Source organism: Diadema antillarum, unplaced genomic scaffold (genome assembly GCF_040938485.1).
Source record: "Diadema antillarum isolate AM-2024a unplaced genomic scaffold, OU_Dant_1.0 scf00000003, whole genome shotgun sequence".
Classification (NCBI taxonomy): Eukaryota; Metazoa; Echinodermata; class Echinoidea; order Diadematoida; family Diadematidae; genus Diadema; species Diadema antillarum.
In genome coordinates this window covers 4153003-4172206 of record NW_027270892.1, presented here as the reverse complement: position 1 = coordinate 4172206, position 19204 = coordinate 4153003, and the positions used below count along the sequence as shown (strand labels likewise).

Below are 19204 nucleotides of genomic sequence, written 5' to 3'. Positions count from 1 at the left end.
GGCCTCATCCCTGTGAGGATAGGTTAAAGGTACTGTACAGTACTGGTTGAGGTGGGGATTCATGTTTTGAACATTCCTAAGTGAGATAATGAGAAACCTCTTATGAAATATGAAAGCGCATGTAATTTTAAGAAGGATTTAACGTTTATTTGATGAAAATTGGTTTTCAAATGGCTGAGATATTTAAAAAAGTGATAATAATAAAAGGCGACAGGCATCTTTGTCTAACCTTGTTTTTGGATATCTCGGCCATTTCAAAACCGATTTTCATCAAATACTGTAAAAGTGGTTTCTTTCGCGGTGGTTTTATTTTCGCGCTTTGAAGTTGAACCGCGAATTTAACATCACGCGAAATTTTTTTGAACTCGCCGCTTGTTACAACGCCATTGCGCACATGCACACACCATTCCGCGCATTGAGTGTATTGATGGTCAACACACACACAGCGATACCGCTCAATGTAGGTATAGACGGGATTTCAGGTAATCCTGCATTTAATTTTAATTTCTATTTAATAAATAAAATAATAATTGGATTACAGTTTGGGTTTTCATGTGCAAAATAAAACAGTTTTTGCCGACTGTGAATTCACAGATTTTGCCGACCGTGAATTTAAACACACGCAAAAAAGTCGGCACCGATGGAAACCGCGAAAGTATGTATCTGTACGCGAAAGAAACCACTTTTACAGTAAACTTTTGATACCCCTTAGAATTGCATGCTCTTTGACATCTCATAGAGTGGTTTCTGAATATCTCGCAAAACTTTAAAAGCTAAATTCTCACCTCAACCAGAACTGAACACACCCTTTAACCCTTTGTCTATCGTCTGCAAAGATTAATTTGATCAGATTTAGGCAGATATCATCCGTGGTGGTTTGGCATGCATATTTAAATATTCAGTGGTGTAGGTTATGTTCATATAGAAGTTTGTAAGTTCTGATGTTTATTGTATTGTATTCTATCGCATATCATTCAGTGAGTATACAGTGTATGTAATGCAATGCTATCATTGATGACAGGGATGTTAGTGACATGGCATTAGATGAATTCATCTCAAAGAAGAGGTTGAATATGATGGGTGTCTAATAAAGTCTTAAATTAGGAAATAGACATGCCAGGTTTTTATGTGGGCAATGTGGTTCTCAGTTTGGAAGTCTAGCACACTCATGTGAGCAGTCATGCTGCTTGAAAAACAAAGAAACAAACAAACTACTGTTCAATGTTCATTTTTTCAAGCATCGGACAACTATGAGGCAATACAGTGCATCTGTGGCAGTGCGAAGTCTCATCCACTACAACTCCAGTCGTAGATGGTGTAATAAGGATGGTGGGGGTGGAGGTGGCCATGGCTGGAAACCCCTCCACAAACCAGAATGGTTTGCTGTTTCTAGAAAGGTATGTCCATCGTGCTGGAATGCATAATTTTGTGAACTTACAGTTATAAACTTTATGTGAATGGGGCAAGATCATTAGCAAAAGTCTGCGTAATATAAAGGGAGATGGTAGTATTGTGTGAAAACTATGCTCCATGTATGCCTATGGATAGCGTTGGAATTGTCTTTATAAAATCTTGAATAAATGTTTTCAACCAGTGTCTGATTGTCTGAGTTGTGTGACATCACTTCCTAGTGGTTTGTTTACATTTGATATGTTGATATATGTCTTGAATCTTCTGCTGTGGAGTTCCCCATCTAAATGATGTTAAGTCACGCTCAAACTTTTGGAGTCTTCCAGTGATTTCTTCACAGAAGTGGCATTTGATTTATAAGATAAATCTGTTCCTATGGTGAGGAATTGAAGTCTTTAAACATGGATCACTGGTTTTTTGTATCGCAGTGTCTGGCAGAAATCCAAAAATGTGGCACTCATTTAAAGTGCCTACAGACAGGGAACGATTCTAGCTAGCGGCAAGGCTCGTATGAATGTGAAAGGATATTGTAACATCTATCGCAAGATTACCTCGAGATTTAGGCCATTGGTACAGCTCTCTTACATGCTATATATGTCAGTACCAGGAGACATATTTAAATATTACCAAGTATCCATAAAGGAGCCTCAATTCTGATCATTGAATTTGGAAATTCCAAGAAAGTTGTGATTGAAAAAGATACATCATAACACCCCTTTCTTTCTTTTCAGTATCAAGAAAGATGTGCTGTAGCCAGAAATTTGTTTGTGGGTCATAGTTGGACACCACATGATCTTCAAACACAGCTACTGCCATATTTGGCTCTGACGAACACTCCACTAAAGAATCCTGGTAAGTTACATTCTTCAGTCAAAGAAATAATGCAAATCCACATCAAAAGTAAATTCTACTTAAAGTGAATTTTAGCATTCTGAAGGGACTCTCTAAATAGTTTTTCATAATGACTTATTATGCATTTACCTTTAAGGCTTGGTTCATCATGTGAACATGGGATTGTCTTTAATAACAGCAAAATCAATACACCCACTTAAGCACATAAGAAAGGAACCACCCAAAACACTCTGCTTCTCCAGCAACCCTCAAAGCTACCAATCAACTACAGTGGTATAGTATTTTGTGAAACTGACTAAAAGGACACCTTTTCAGTTTGTGTGAGCATTTTTTTATTGTCACATACATATCAGGTACATTATTCTTGAATCAAAGCAAAATTTCACAATATTTTCCCCCCTCTGTTAGTACTGCAAGGTTTTGTGTGGACATCATGTAAACACAAAGAAGACAAAACTTACTGTCTTTTTGAAAGAGATGCATTACAGACCTCGAAGCTGAATGTCCTTCAGCATGTCAGTTGATCTTAAAAGTTTCAAAGTTAACTTCAGAACTATGCATATGAACCATATAAATCACTCAAAAAAATAAAAGATATCGCAGTTATGCTGCTTTGTATGTTTTTTGTCTCATATAGGTCAGATATCCTTTCTACAGGAAGTGACAAGATTTTCAAACTCTGTGCATGAAAGGTGTGTATTAAGCTTGTCAATTACCAGTAATCTTTCTGTGGGAAATGTGTGCAGGGGCGCATGTGTGTGTGTGTGTGTGTGTGTGTGTGTGGTTGTTGTATTGGTCTTCAATTGGGATATCCAAGTGCTTTTACCTTTTAATTATGCCTCCGCCACGAAGTGGTGCCGGAGGCATTATGTTTTCGGGTTGTCCGTCGTCTGTCCGTCTGTACAGTCTGTACATTTTAAAGGAATTGCACTGGCTGCCCATTCGCCAAAGAATTGATTTCAAGATACTGATGCTGGTTTAAAGCTCTGAATGGTCAGGCCCCTGGTTATATCAGTGAATTATTGAACTTTAAATCTCAGACTCATAGCCATAATCTCCGCAGTACAAATGAAAGATTGATATTGCAGATACCCCAAATCAAAACAAAAGTTACCTTAGGTGACCGATCATTTTCTTGTGCAGCCCCTAGGTTGTGGAATAGATTACCATTAGACATTCGGAAATGTCAGACTTTAAATAGTTTTAAATCAAAAGTGAAAACTTTTTTGTTTTAGCATGGGCTTGTTTCTTCTTGTACTTCCCATGCAGCATTGTGCAACATAGGAATTTAAGAGCTCTTGAAGCGCAGTAGAATATATAGACATAGTTTCTGCGCTTAATAAATGATTTATTATTATTATAATTATTATTATTACAAACTGTATGTCTGTACGTCCGTACGTCTGTATGTACGTACATCCGTCCGCATTCGTTTTATACGCGATAACTTGAGTAATATTGATTGGAATTTTACCAAACGTGTACCAAACCAAGTATAAAGTATGATGGGGCAATTACTTGATTAGATTTTGGGTGAAATCGGCCAAAGGTCAAGGTCAAATCATGAAATTATATTTGTTTACGTGATAACTCAAGACTGAATCGAGCAAATTTCACCAAACTTTGTCCGAGGATGATGTATGATGGGACAACTACTTGATTAGTTTTTTAGGGAAATCCGACAGAGGTCAAAGGTCAAAGATCAAGGTCAAATCTTAAAATTTATATGTTTACGTGATAAATCAAAACTGGATGAAGCAGCTTTCACCAAACTTGGTCCAAGGATGATGTATGATGGGACAATTAGTTGAGTAGATTTTAATGACATAAGCAACAGGTCAAAGGTCAAAAGGTCAAGGTCAAATGCTAAAAATGTTGCTATTTCCCCCATATCTATGCAATGCCCAAAGATATTTTCTTGAAACTTAGTGTAGACATGTACTACTGCGTAAAGATTATCCAGAGAGAGTTTCATGTCATAAGGTCAAAGGTCAAAAGGTCAAAGGTTAGGTGAAAATGTTACAATTTCACTTTTCTTAGCAAATGGTTCAATGTATTTTCATGGAACTTGGTACATACGCATGTACTGATTGGCAGGGATTATCTAGGGAACTTAGGGGTCATGGGTCAATAGTCCGGGGTCAAAGGTCAAGGTCAACTCCTCAAAATTTTGCTATTTCCCTCGTATACTAGTATATGCAGTGCTTGCATTATTAGTTTTAAAACTTGATTATATACATATATTACCTAATGGAGATTATCTGGGAAATTTCCAGCCAGAAGGTCAAAGGTCAAAGGTAAAGGGTCAAAGGCCAGGTTTAAATGCAAAAAAAAAAAAAATCTATTTTGTACTGTAATTACACTCTTTCTTCATGGTCTTAAGAATTACTCAATGCATAAACTTATAAAAAGGTCGGTCAGAAGTCAAGTAAAAATATGTGTACCTGCACTCTTAGGCAATTATAGCAAACCCAGTTCAAGGAAAGTGAACATTAAAAATATTTCTGACAAACCTGTCATTTCAATATTTGCCAGCTATGTGAAACTGTCATCACACATTGTGAAGACATTGTACTATACACCTATTGGGAGAATCATGCATTATGGCGGAGGCATCAGTCGCCATAGCGACATTTCATTTATGATGCACCTCAATATTGGGATACCTCTGCATCCAAAGTGTAGGAGAGAAGGGATCGTGGAATACCTACTTTGCCCTTCCCAGGGTGGATATTAATAGGCAGTAATTTACATGAAACAATGATGACAAAAACTTACATGAGTAAATATTTTTGTCCAGGTTTAACTTCAGCCAGAAATGTCAAGTTATAGGACATGGTAAAAATAGATTTACAAAAATTGCATGAATAATGATAGTGATAGTCAGAGGACAGAGAGGTCACCATTCTTTTGCAAAGAGGAAAAAGTATGTACAATTCTAGCCAATAAATAGTTGGCTTCAAATTACAGAGGTGAAAGATGAAAGGTCACAGTCAGTTGTCACTAAAATTTACTTGGCCTTAATTGCTTGAGACACAAATGCCTGAAAGTTGACTGCATGGCGTAGTCATCACCATTCTTTTTTAGGATTTTCTTATGTCTTTTGATAATACATGAAAGGCAAACAAGACACGATCTGACAATGGTAACTAAAGCGTTCACTGTTTGCAATATTTGTGAAATGTTATAATCTGTATTAGAGATGCCAAACAATGTTATGCCTTGTTACCACAGTGAAACGATACATGATATATCAAAGGATAAATAGAAATATTTGTTCAACAGTGTGTCTACAGTAGTACGCTGCTTGTGGCATCAGCCATGTGACTTGCTGTGTTATTCACATGAAATTGTGTCTTTGCTTTATGCCACAATTTTTGAACAAGTGTGTGTCTTTATTTAGAAAAGAATAGATTTGCACATCAGTTTCAGGATGTTTTGTGGTGTGGATATATCTGTCAGTGTGTAGCTCTGAAGCATGTTCTTGATAGATGTGGTTACGTCTATTAGTCACTCTAACCCTTTCTCGCTACTCATTCTGTTGTCATATGCGTATCCCTCGATCATCAACCTTATATAGTGACTTGCACATGTTCATCTGTTGCATATCATGATACGATTGTATGTGAAGGAAGTGGCTTCAGAGGCTGGATGAAAGGGATCTGGATGACACCAGTGTAGAGGATGACTTCAGCAGCTCACAGCCCACGGTGTCCTCATCGCAGAGTACCAGACACAAGCTGATATTAAGCAACCAGAACACAGATGCCCTGGATGACTCTGCAACCAATGAGGACAGTGATGATGAGGTCATTATCGAGGACTATGACGATGACTGAAAGCATATAATTTGATCAACTTTGTGACAAGAAACATGTTCACTCCCTGTTCTATGAGGGGAGCCTCCAGATTTTGTGTGAAAACTTTAAAACATGACATTGTTTGTGTTTCACAACATGTACATGGAGTGAGTGGTTTGAATAGAGATTGGGTTTTTTTAGTCCCGTCCCATACATTCATTTCAGCATGCGAGAAAATAGTTGTCATGTGGGCAAGGCAGCTCACCAGAAAATCTTTGCAATACCCAAATTAAAGTGATGATGTCTGTTCGATACACTATTTGTCTTCCATTTTTGTTAGGCACATTAGTGTGAGCCTAGTGAAGTGTTCTTATTTTGTTTGTGTTAATTTTTGGCACAGAACAAATGTTTACAGCTTTTGGCCGTGAGAGCAATTAGCATGATAAGTGCTTAGGCACTAGAGAATACATGTTCAATAACTTTCTTTGGGAGGTTTCATTGGTATTTGTTATGCACAAGTGAATTTTTCATTTGTGTATAGAAATTACTTATTATTTTATGCCTTATTTGTGACATAGGGGTGTCTGTGATATCAGGAAGTTCAGCTATCTTTAATACAACAACATTCAAATGATGATGTTAGCATAAGCTCCGGCAACACTGTTCCGTGTCTGAGTCTTTCTTAATGCAGAACATTAAAGAAGAGTTGCATGTAAAACATGATTCAAGCAATATGCTAGATTCTCCTCTTGATGCTCTCTTTTAGATCACAATACTTAGTTAATTTTGAATGTCCATTTGAAAGCTGCAGGGTGTTTTACCAAAGCATATGGGAGATCTCCATGATATGGACACCATTTACTCGGTTCCTTGGTACATGTGATTTTCGAAGAGTATTGTAACATCATGACTCTTTTGTGAAATGCCACCAAACTTGGTACAAATGAAAGCTGTTTAGGGCATATTGCTGCTGTAAACAAGGGATTTATCGACAAAGATTCAGTTCAGATAAATTAATCAAAGAGTATTTTATATTGTTTTCCATCATAATTGTTGCGACAAGCTTTTTCAGAGAATTTCACTGCAGTGATTATAATCTGCAGTCAAATCTTAGATACAGACTGTGAGTCCATGCTTTAAAATCATTTAAGAAAAATGTGATGAAAATTGACAAGACTATATTTCAGATGAAAGGAATTCTCACTGATTTGGATGAGTGCATCAAGATGGACGAAAAAACGACAGATGTTTATCTGCTGATATAATTGATCCCTTGTTAGAGCAATTATTCCTCTCTGGGATGTATGGTTTGATACAGTGAAGACAAGGTACAAAAAAAAAAATCTGCCGCAATGTGTTTGTTGTTGTTGGTGTTGTTCAGAACATATAAGTGTAATATGTTCTGCCACACTGAGTAGGGAACACAGCAATATTATTGCTGGGTTCCCTGCTCAGTGTGGCAAATTTGTTAAACCAAACTTGTGACTGAGATGCCATGGTGTTTTAAGGAAGACAACTTACAAATTTCATGACAGTAAAAAAGGAAGAAAAAATTAATACTGATCTAATATGTTTGCTACTCTCAGTTCCTTGTATTCTGCTAGTCATCAGTCATGAATGGTGTGTATGTATAATTTCTTTGGTATAGACTTTAGAAGTTGGTTTTGAGGTCTAAAAACAGTTATATGGCCAAGAAGTAGTAGAATTTTTGAAGAGTTTTCATCTGTCAAAAGAACAGAATGCATTTTCTGTGCATTCTGTTCTTTAGATAGGTATTCTTGGTGCAATTTTAGTGTAATTAATTTAGGCCACTGTCCAATGTTGTACACTTTCAGGACTTATGACTAAATTTCACCTACCATGTGTCACAGAGATGTGTGAGGCTTTTAGCTCCAAAAAGTTGTGAAGATTGTGAATTTCACTTTGTGTTGCTGTAGCCCAATTAAAAGGGAATTCCAGTGCAGTTGAAAATTAGTCTGAATAGAAGGAGTAAAATTTTCTCAGCATAACAATGAATATTTGATCAAAATTGGATAAAAAAGTAAGGAAGTTATGACATTTTGAAGTTTTGCTAATTGTTCAGGAAATAGTTCATGAACAGTCAATATGAATCTACAAATAATGAAGTGATGAAGTCAATCCCTCACAACTTGCCATATAGTTTGTACATAAAATTTTGAAACTTTCTGTTCTTCATTCAAATGCAATTATATCCTAGTCTCAGATCCTGATTTATCTAACAGCTTATTATTCTTAAGTTATTCAACCAGGAATAGCATGATGTTTTACACTTTATAACAGAAACGCTGATTTTCCTTCTTTTTTGTGTGTGCACAGTCAACTAAAAAAGTGAGGTTATGACATCATCAGCTCACTCATTTGCATATTCATATCAACCGTACAAGAACCGTTCTGCAGAAAATAGCAGAACTTCACAATATCATAACTCTCCTAATTTTTATCCGATTTTGATCACATTTTCACTGTTGAACTCGTAAGGTTTACTCTTTCTTTTCAGCCTACTAGTAACTTATGATCTGGACTGGAATTGTATGACAGGAGAGGAGTATTTCAAGGTTATGTCTTTGATTAAGAGGTTTTGCATTGCATAAGTCATTAATGTCTGCACCGTGGAGGACAAGAGGCAGAGTATGTTTCCTTATTCCCCTCCCCCTCTTCTTTTTATGCCTCCGCCACGAAGTGGTACCGGAGGCATTATGTTTTCAGGTTGTCCGTCCGTACGTCCGTCCGTCCGCTTTCGTTTATGCGATAACTTCAGTAATGTTTACTGGAATTTTACCAAACTTGGTCCAAGTATGAAGTATGATGGGGCAATTATTTAATTAGATTTTGGGTGAAATCGGATAAATGTCAAGGTCAAATCATGAAATTGTATCCGTTTACACGATAACTCAAGACTGGATGGAGCAAATTTCACCAAACTTTGTTGGAGGATGATGTATGATGGGACAATTAATTGATTAGTTTTTCAGTGAAATCCGACAGAGGTCAAAGGTCAAAGATCAAGGTCAAATCTTAAATTTTATCTGTTTACGTGATAACTCAAAACTGGATGAAGCAGCTTTCACCAAACTTGGTCCAAGGATGGTGCATGATGGGGCAATTAGTTGAGTAGATTTTAATGACATAAGCAAGAGGTCAAAGGTCAAAAGGTCAAGGTCAAATGCTAAAAATGTTGCTATTTCCCCCATATCTATGCAATGCCCGAAGGTATTTTCTTGAAACTTAGTGTAGACATGTACTACTGCAAAAAGATTCTCCAGAGAGAGTTTCATGTCATAAGGTCAAAGGTTAAAAGGTCAAAGGTTAGGTGAAAATGTTACAATTTCACTTTTCTCGCAAATGGTTCAATGTATTTTCATGGAACTTGGTACATACGCATGTACTGATTGGCAGGGATTATCTAGAGATAAGGGGTCATGGTTCAATAGTCAGGGGGATCAAAGGTCAAGGTCAACTCCTAAAAATTTTACTATTTCCCTCATATACATGTACTAGTATATGCAATGCTTGCATTATTAGTCTTAAAAATTAATATATTCATGTATTACCTAATGGAGATTCTCTGGGAAATTTCCAGCCAGAAGGTCAAAGGTCAAAGGTTAAGGGTCAAAGACCAGGTTTAAATGAAAAAAAAAAAATCTGTTTTGTACTCTAATTACACTCTTTCTTCATACCTTGAGAATTACTCAATGCATGAACTTATGAAAGGGTCGGTCAGAAGTCAAGTAAAAATCCTCAATTCCCTCAAATTATGTACCTACACTCTTAGACAATTATAGCAAACCCAATTCAAGGAAAGTGAACATTCAAGATATTTCTGACAAACCTGTCATTTCAGTATTTTGCCAGTTATGTGAAACTGTCATCACACATTGTGAAGACATTGTACTATACACCTATTTGGAGAATCATGCACTATGGCGGAGGCATCATTCGCCAAAGCGACATTTCTTGTTTTTTGTTTATGTTCATTTGATGGTATTTCTTCTTGCCTTGCCTTGCCATTGATATTTCTGAGACCATGTGACAAAAATGCAAAGAGGAATAGGTCAAGGTTTCATGATTGTTATCACAAAGCAGATGAAAGTTTCTGAGAGCTGTAGGTTTACAATCTTGATTGTTTATGTATTCATCTTGGATAAAAGGTGAGGCATCCAAAGAATAAGAAGAACAAGGTGAAAACAGTTATGTCAATCTAAAACTTCAAAATGTACCATGTATTGAAGGCCATAAAATAACATTCAAAATGTGTATGTCCATTTGGTCAAAGTAATGTAACTTGAATATCACTGAAGGCAACAAATAGACCAGTTCTTTAATGCACAGGTAAGATGCCACAAGCTTAGCTTGTAGAATGGTGATAGTGTTTGTAATCATCTCCAAATGAAAGAAAGGAAATATCCATCAACTCAACACCCCAAGGTTAATCTTTCATCTTGAAATCTTTATTCAGCAGTCAGATGCACACACTACCATTCTTATGCTGTTTTTGTTATGATATGTGTATTACTGCTTGAATCCAAGATATTCCGCCAGCTCGAAATGACTGTCATTTCACAGTATACAAATGACGCACAGGTCTGAGTGCGTCAGTCGGAATTGTGTGCATAAGATAACTATGGAATGCTTAACCCACGATGCGAAGCAAAGTGGGTTTAGGCTTAATTCCATAGTTACCATAGTTACCGCATGAACACTATTCCGACTGACGCACGAAAAGACGTGTTCGTCATCTTTGTTATAGAATGGGGACAATTTTCCTGCCAAAAATCCATTTTTTGATCTTGTTACCCAATGGCAAACTTACTGGATGCATTTCATTTTGGCTTGCCATAGACTAAAGCCCGAAAATCATGCATCCAGTACTTCAAAACCATGGTTTTTCAGCCAATAGGCATCTAATACTAAGTGCGCGATAACATGTTTACCACTGTGAGGCAGCGTGTGGCCAGTAGAAAATCCACCCATAGCTCAGACCAATGAGATTGCAGGATTCTCACTACCCATTCTACAATTCTTGAAATGAAATACACGTATGGCACATTTGAAGTGTACAACGTATATTTGGCATCCAATGTAATATTGCAAAGTTGAACCTTTATACATAATACATGTACGTACCTGAGTGTTACAGATACAAGCTGTGTAAAGAGAATGATTGCACAAATTGTCAGAGGGGGTAATTATGTAGGACGCCACAAAATAATGTCAAGTTTTACACTTCCAAGGTGCCACATATGCTATCTTACTCAATTTCAGTGATGTCAAAGTACTGTACTTATAGCCCACACTTGGCAAGATGGAGAAGAATAAGAAGGTCTCTCAATATGATGCCTTGGTGTACAAACGTGTTGTGAATTGGCAGTGGTGGCATATTTTTGAGAGGAAGCTGATTCAAGTGTGATGATTAGTGGCATCTGTGACTAGTGTGGAAGCACGATTCATTTATCGTGCTTGAAGTGCACTTCAATTTGGTGGGATAATGTTCAGCACAATGTGATCTAGACCTACTGTCCCTCACTTTGTGAGAGAGAAAAGCATGTGATTAGTTGAACACAGAACTATGTAGGCACCCATCTTTTACAGGCTTATGTATAAACTGATATCAATGATATGGTCGCCAAGAATTGCCTATTTTTTTTCATAAGTGCTCTTCATTTTTGTTGTTTCTGTGAACCTAACCGGCTGTGCTTTGTAGAATGTTGATAAAGTACATCGAACTGATGACAATTATCTAAACAGTGCTCTTTATTCAAATGTGGAAATCAATGTTTAGCCTGAAAGCACAGCAGAGTACAATGTCATTTTAAAGCATCTTATTCTGCTTTCTCAGTGTGCAAGATGTAGACCCACAAAGTGGTTCTGTTGGTAGTGTATCTGCCTTGCAATCAAATTGCTTGTATTTGAGTCCCAGAGAGTCTTGGTGAGCAGTGTTGTGTGCTATCATGCCTTCCAAGAGGCAAAACATTCTGTCCCTTGGATAAGACATAAAATGGAGGTCCCGTGAGTGGAAGAGTCACAATCTATACATGCAAAGGATTACACATATTTATTCATTCAGGTTGCCAACCCAGTGCAGTGGTAAACCCATCACACACACTGGAAAATTAGTGGGAGATGCCAACCAACCCAGGTGACAAGCAATAGTCTGCTAATGGCATCAACCAAGCACATGGTGCCACACAAGAAGAAGTGTGCAAGATGTTTAAGTGTGTCAAGTAGAAATGCCTTGTTACATGCTGTCACATGTAAAAGAAAAATCCAGCCTTTATTGCATGGCACGGTATTCCCAAGAAAGATGTGTCAAAGTAACTTTGTCCTGAAGTATGAGAAGTGAAATGTCACACTTGCAAAGAAGTACTGTATCATTAAAAATCTTGTCACAAGAAAGTGGCTGTGTTCAGAAATATATTTTTCCGCTAAATCAGTTCAGTCGTGTGATCATTTATCCCTTACCCCATAGTGATCTTATGGACTGAAATGTGAACAATGATGTGGAATGGATCCTTACACCACAAAATGAAGAAATTTAGATTTGCAAACGGTTTTCACAGTTGTGTGTAAAGATGTGAGCAAATACATGTAAGTCCCTATGCATACACTGTAATTACATACAGGTACTTTGTACTTTAAATATACATTGTACACATACATCATACTTCAACAAGTACATCAGCTTTGAAGGTGACAGTTTGTCTGTTGAAGGGAAAGTTCTCTTTCTGAGTAGAATGATAGTAATTAATAAAAGTGAATAAATGAAAGCAAACTGCTGTTCTCCAAGGACAACCCCCATTCATGATCAATGGAATGTGAATGGTCTGTATGGAGCGGAGTGAATGCTTTGTAGATGCAAGTGGGATATCATGTGACCAGGGTAATATTACGCTGCAAAGCAATTTAATCACCACAGTGCTATAGAAACATGCCATATACATGTAGGCCTACAGTGTGTCTCTAAAAAAAGTAAACCTAACTTCAACAGCAAATTTTCAGAAAACTATAAAATATTTGCACATTATTTTTTCATGGTTAGATAGTCCAATAAGTCCTCTATCCAATGATACCATGTAGGTTATGTAACTCTCATGCATGACTGAGCATGATTCAACTGAGTAAATGGGTGTGAAATCTTCACTGTGGCAAGTTATTTCTTGCTATTGTCATGCATTCAGGGCATATTTGAAGTTAACTTTTTGTCACATGTTAGGCCTATGATTACATAACAACTTCAGCAAAGGTTGTTCCTGACACAGGCACACTTCACATGCTTTCCAAACATGGTACAGTTGACAATTGAGCAGAGAGTATTCCTGGTAACTCGATACCAGGAAACAAGAAGTTTCGTGGAAGTTCAAGAGGCTTTTCGGGTGCAGTTCCCCGACAGGCAGCCTCAAACAAAAAGAGCCATCTGGTACAATGTGAGAAGGTATGCTGATCGCGGAACTTGCCACAGTGATGATTTCACACCCATTCACTAAGTTGAATCATGCTCAGTCATGCATGAGAGTTACATAATCTACGTGGTATCATTGGACAGAAGACTTATTGGACTATCTAACCATGAAAAAATAATGTGTAAATATTTTATAGTTTTCTGACAATTTGCCATTGAAGTTGGGTTTACTTTTTTTAGAGACACACTGTATATTAGCGACAATATACATCTTAATCTACAAGATTATGAATTAATGCAAATTAAGACCAAGATCTATTTTAGCCTGTAAAGCACTAATGTACAAGCATTGAGTCTACTATTGGGTTTGTATATCAGTTTTAAAGGTCCAGTTTACCTTTGGGAGCAGTGATTTCAAAAATGTTGAAGATACTGTATCACATTTGATGCATAGGTCTGATGTAGGTCTGTTGTATCACAAAACATCGTACCATATAAAATTTTTGCAACAAAGCCTAAGATATGAGGAGATGTCAGCATTTTTTTCAAACCATGACTGTATATGGTTTAGTCTGGAAGCATTCTTATTATAACTATTGTTCACATTTTGTGTATTTAACAATACTTAACATCGATTATATGGATTGAAATTTTTACAGTGGTTGTTTCCCTAACTCACATTTTAGAACTACTTTAAAGCACTAATGTTGGGTTTTTGTTTCATCTGCAAGTGGTAAATTATGCCTTTAATATACATGTATTCAACAATTGCACATCATAAAAACTTCCAAAAGTACTTTCAATTCTTTGTTTTTGGAAATTCTTATGTACTTCAGTTTCTTTGTTTTTTACTCTTCTTTTTTTTTATTGGAAATTGACACTGACCATTTTTCTACCGTTATTAGCCAAAAATTATTAAATCAAAGAAATTAATAGTAAAAGTGGGTTTTTATGAGTTTCACAACAGAGCACTGTTTTCCATAGGAAATTACACAAAATCAAAAATTGTGCCCCTTGTGGGGGTGACATGCCGATACAAAAATGGGCGTGGCTTCATAAAGGTGGGTGCGGACATGGCAAATTTGGTCTCAAAAGTTGCGCGAGACTTGAAAGAAAGAAATCAAGAAGCCTCATGACGAGGTCTTGTACAATTATATGTATTCCACAAAACGTTGAGGGAGGCAGATTCCGCCCATGGTTCCCTCTCCCCTCCCCCGCCTTTTCAGGGTTAATACCCAATTTTGCATCAGTTGTATTATTATTATTATTATCATTATTATTATTATTATTATTATTATTATTATTATTATTATTATTATCATTATTATCATTATTATTATTATTATCATTAGTCAATAGATCCAGTGTCTCTCGTGACTATTTTTAGGGCTACTTTCATACATGTATTTAAAATCTTCGTCTCAGTAGAATCAGTGTTTCATACAAAAATAGAATCGTAGAGCTAGAAATGGGGAGAGCCTATCAAAATTAGCACGATGTCATTACGAAAGACCTAAACTTGAAGCGATACATCGTTCTCGTTATTTTCCCTCTTTTCCCTTTTATGATACGCACTTGAAGTTGACATATAGATGGCGCTTTTCATCCTGTCGGTCTCGTGGGCCTTCTTTGCATTATTTGACTAGTGTCGGTCTCGTGACCCTTCTTTGCCTAGTGCCAGTCTCTTTATCATCTTTTGCGTAGTGTCGGTTTCATGGGCTGTGTGTGCGTATAGTGTCGGTCTCGCAGGGGCGTCACCAGCTTGTTTTCAAGGGGGGTGCGTTTTGACACTAAATGTAACGAGATTTTTTGGACAGACATTTAGAATATAGGAAGCTCTCAATCCCTAGACTTTTACTGTTTTTTTGAGGGAAACCAAGCGGGGAAAGGGCACCGGCGTAGCTAGGATTTCATCTTGGGGGGGGGGGGGGGGGGGGATGTTAGTATGCGAGGGAGCGAGCAAGGGGGGGGGGGGAGGGTGTGGAAGCGCCTGTTTCCCCCCCCCCCCCCTCCTCCCACGGTGAGAACTTTTTGCATTTTGATGTTGTAAATGGTGCAATTTGATGCAGGCTTTTCGCGTGTTTTTATCGACTTGAAATAGTCCCACTTGTTTAAGGTAGCCGACATTTTGATGGAAATTGTTGTTGAACAATGTGCCTATAAACTATATCATTTCAATAAACTTCTTGTATTGATTCTTACACTGATGTCATGAACGTGACCGAGCCCGAGCAAGCGGAGCGAGCGAGGGGGGAGGGTGTGGGAGGGGGTCAAACCCCTTCCAGGGTTAGAACTGAAATTGCATTTTGATGTTGTAAATGGTGCAATTTGATGCATGTTTTGCTTGTTTTATCGACTTGAAACAGTCCCGCTTGTTTAAGGTAGCAGTATATTTTGATGTAGATTATTATTGAACAATTTGCCTATAAGATAGTATCATCCAAATAAACTTCATGGGCGTCACCAGGGGGGGGGGGGTGTGCTGAGTGCGAACGCACCCCCCTTCAGAACCTAAAAGAAAAAAAAAATCGCTTCAGTCTGCGAGCGACCTCAACGCCGGACGCTAAATAATTGTTCTTTTTTTATTTTTCTTCTTATTTGTTTTTATTTTGCACCAGGAGTAAAAAAAAACGAAAAAAAAACAACAAAAAACAAAACAAAACAAAAAACAAACAAACAAAAAAAAAACAACAAAAACAATCGCAATTGCTATACGTAAATCACGTGTTTACTATCTGTCGCCCGTACTATATACGTAAGGTATATTTCATTCATTGTGCAACGGATTATCAATTCAGAAAATGCAAAAGCTCCGTCGCATGGGAGGGAGATACCCCGCCCACACCCTCCCCCGTTATAGGTCTCCAATCAGTGGCGTAACTGGGAGGGGGGGGGGGGGGGAGCACGTGCCCCCCTCCCAATCCGCTGGTTACAAAAAAAAAAAATCAAAATGGTAATTCAAGGGTTGGTAAGCTGCTTTTGAAATTGACATGAAAGGGTGAGCAAGAATTTTTTTTCTCTAAGATTTCTTTTAACCATAATTAAAGAGGCATCAATAGTGTGAAACATTGTTCGAAAAGCCCGGAGCCGACAAAAGATTGTGATTCAGCGTGATTCCTGGTTGGCATTCTGAATGATAAGCAGGATGGAGCAGTGTACTCAGAACATCCGAACGGCAAAGAGTCGCTGCAATGTTGCGCAATGTGATGTAGAATGTACACCTCTGTACCTTACACTTCGTTATATCAAAGCTAGATCACTGAGTGTTGCTTTGCATACTATAGTCTATATTAAAATGCCTTGCATTGCCAATAATAAGACTTGACCTGGGCTATTTCCCAACTTTTCCATGCATAAAACACACACACACACACAAACACAAACAATTAGGGGATGCTCTAAAAAGTGCAGATATATGGACATCCTTCCCCCGCTTGGTCACTTCGACGCCCCTTCTCTGGTCATAGGGTACATGCAGGTAATATGAGACTGCAGGTAATATGGCACGCGTGACTTAAAAACCCTTATTACTCCACCTGAACCACTTCCAAAATGCATATAGCGCCATCTATAGTTTTATATCATCACTGTGCTTAGTTCTTGATGATTTTCCTGCTCGCTGACTGAAAGTTTGGTGAGAATATCACCAAATACTGAAAAGATATGTAAAAATTACAGTATTTTTTAGCCTTGATATAAGATTTGACATTTCACCAATTACACTGGTGTAAGTAAAGTTATTGTGTGTGAAATCGATTCTTTGCATTTTACGTGAGCTCATTGATTGGTTTAACCAAAGAAAGTGTGTTTTGGTCTATGTACTGTACTAATGGCTTCAAAGGGGACCAACAAGACCCAACAATCTGCAGGTAATATGGGACGTCAATATGGCGGACAGGTTTTATTGACATCTTTGATTTCAAGTGACTTGCCTAATTAGATAGAAGCCAACATCAAAATACCTCATTTTCTTCTCTGACAGTTTTTTATATTCAAAGTATATAAAAAATGTATCACAAAGTACAACACACAGCTATATGAACATGTATGTAAATGCCTTGCATTGCCAATAATAAGACTTGACCTGGGCTATTTCCCAACTTTTCCATGCATAAAACACACACACACACACAAACACAAACAATTAGGGGATGCTCTAAAAAGTGCAGATATATGGACATCCTTCCCCCGCTTGGTCACTTCGACGCCCCTTCTCTGGTCATAGGCCTACCTCCCCCAATCATGAACATAAACCGACATCCTTGACTACCAGTGGCGCACCGCCCCCCCCCCTTAATTTCCAAAGCGAAAAAAAAAACATAGCTACCAACGGCATTTTTTGGACTGTAAAATGTCAAAATTTTCACTCTCGCTCGCTCCGCTCGCTCGTATTTAATCGCTGATGTTGCTGCCAGTATTAAATTGCCAGCAGGCGCGCCCCCTCCTTAATTTCCAAAGCGAAAAGGAATAGCTACAAACGGCAGTTTTTAGACTGTAAAATGTCAAAATGTTCAAGCTCGCTCGCATTTTAATCAATTCAATTCAATTCAATTCAATTCAATTCAATTCAATTCAATTCAATTCAGTTCAATTCAATTCAAACTTTATTTCATTTTTCGAAAAGAACAAACATTTCACTTTCTTTGGTAACTTAGAATAAGGTTGCATAATCAAAACAAAGTAAATTGAGAAAACATAATTGTGGAATCTTGGGGTAAACAAAAACATTGTAAGGAAAATTGATTGACTGAAGTGATACAGACGATATGATCGTTATGCCATTCTCCTGATGTTGCTGCCAGTAACTGCCAGCAGTTGCGCCCGGTGCGGCCCCCCCCCCCTTGATTTCGAAAACGAAAAATATAGCTACAAACGGCAGTTTTTGGACTGTTAAACGTGTCAAAATTTTCAAGCTCACTCGTTCCGCTCGCTCGCATTTAATTGTTATGCCATTCTCCTGATGTTACTGCCAGTATACCAATTGCCAGCAGTTGCGCCCTGTGCGCCCCCCTTAATTTCCAAAGCGAAGAAATATAGCTACAAACGGAAGTTTTTTTTTTACTGTAAAATGTCAAATTTTTCAAGGTCGCTCGCTCCGCTCGCTCGCATTTGAATCGTTATCCCATTCTCCTGATGTTGTTGCCAGTAATTGCCAGCAGTTGCGCCCGGTGCGCCCTGTCTAATTTCCAAAGCGAAAAAATATAGCTACAAACGGTAATTTGTTGACTGTAAAATGTCAACATTTTCAAGCTCGCTCGCATTTAATCGCCTTGCCATTCTCCTGATGTTACTGCCAGTAATTGCCAGCAGTTGCGCCCGGTGCGCCCCCCTTATTTTCAAAGCGAAAAGATGTAGCTAAAAACGGAATTTTTTTAACTGTGAAATGCAAAAATTTTCGAGCTCGCTCGCTTCGCTCGCTCGCATTTAATCGTTGTGCCATTCTCCTGACGTTGCTGCCAGTAATTGCCAGCAGTTGCGCCCGGTGCGCCACCCCCCCCCCCTTTAATCTCCAAAGCGAAAAGATAGAGCTAAAAACGGCAGTTTTTGGACTGTAATATGTCAAAATTTTCAAGCTCGCTCGCTCCGCTCGCTCGCATTTAATCGTTATGCCATTATCCTCATGTTGCTGCCAGTAATTGCCAGTAGTTGTGCCCTGTGCGCCCCCTTCATTTCCAAAGCAAAAAAAATATAGCTACAAACCGCAGTTTGGGATTGTGATATATCA

The 19204-nt window shown here is 37.9% G+C and overlaps 1 protein-coding gene across 1 annotated transcript in view; it reads left to right on the top strand.

Annotated features, from left to right (window-relative positions):
- LOC139742614 (cell cycle checkpoint protein RAD17-like) overlaps positions 1 to 7621 on the top strand; it is a 40543-nt gene extending 32922 nt beyond the window's left edge. The window contains exons 12-15 of the mRNA XM_071653173.1: positions 1239 to 1397; positions 2142 to 2262; positions 2900 to 2954; positions 5894 to 7621. Of these exons, the coding sequence (XP_071509274.1) occupies positions 1239 to 1397; positions 2142 to 2262; positions 2900 to 2954; positions 5894 to 6101 (543 nt within the window). The 3' untranslated portion in view covers positions 6102 to 7621. The remainder of the gene's footprint in view (positions 1 to 1238; positions 1398 to 2141; positions 2263 to 2899; positions 2955 to 5893) is intronic.
- The last annotated feature ends 11583 nt before the right edge of the window (positions 7622 to 19204 follow it).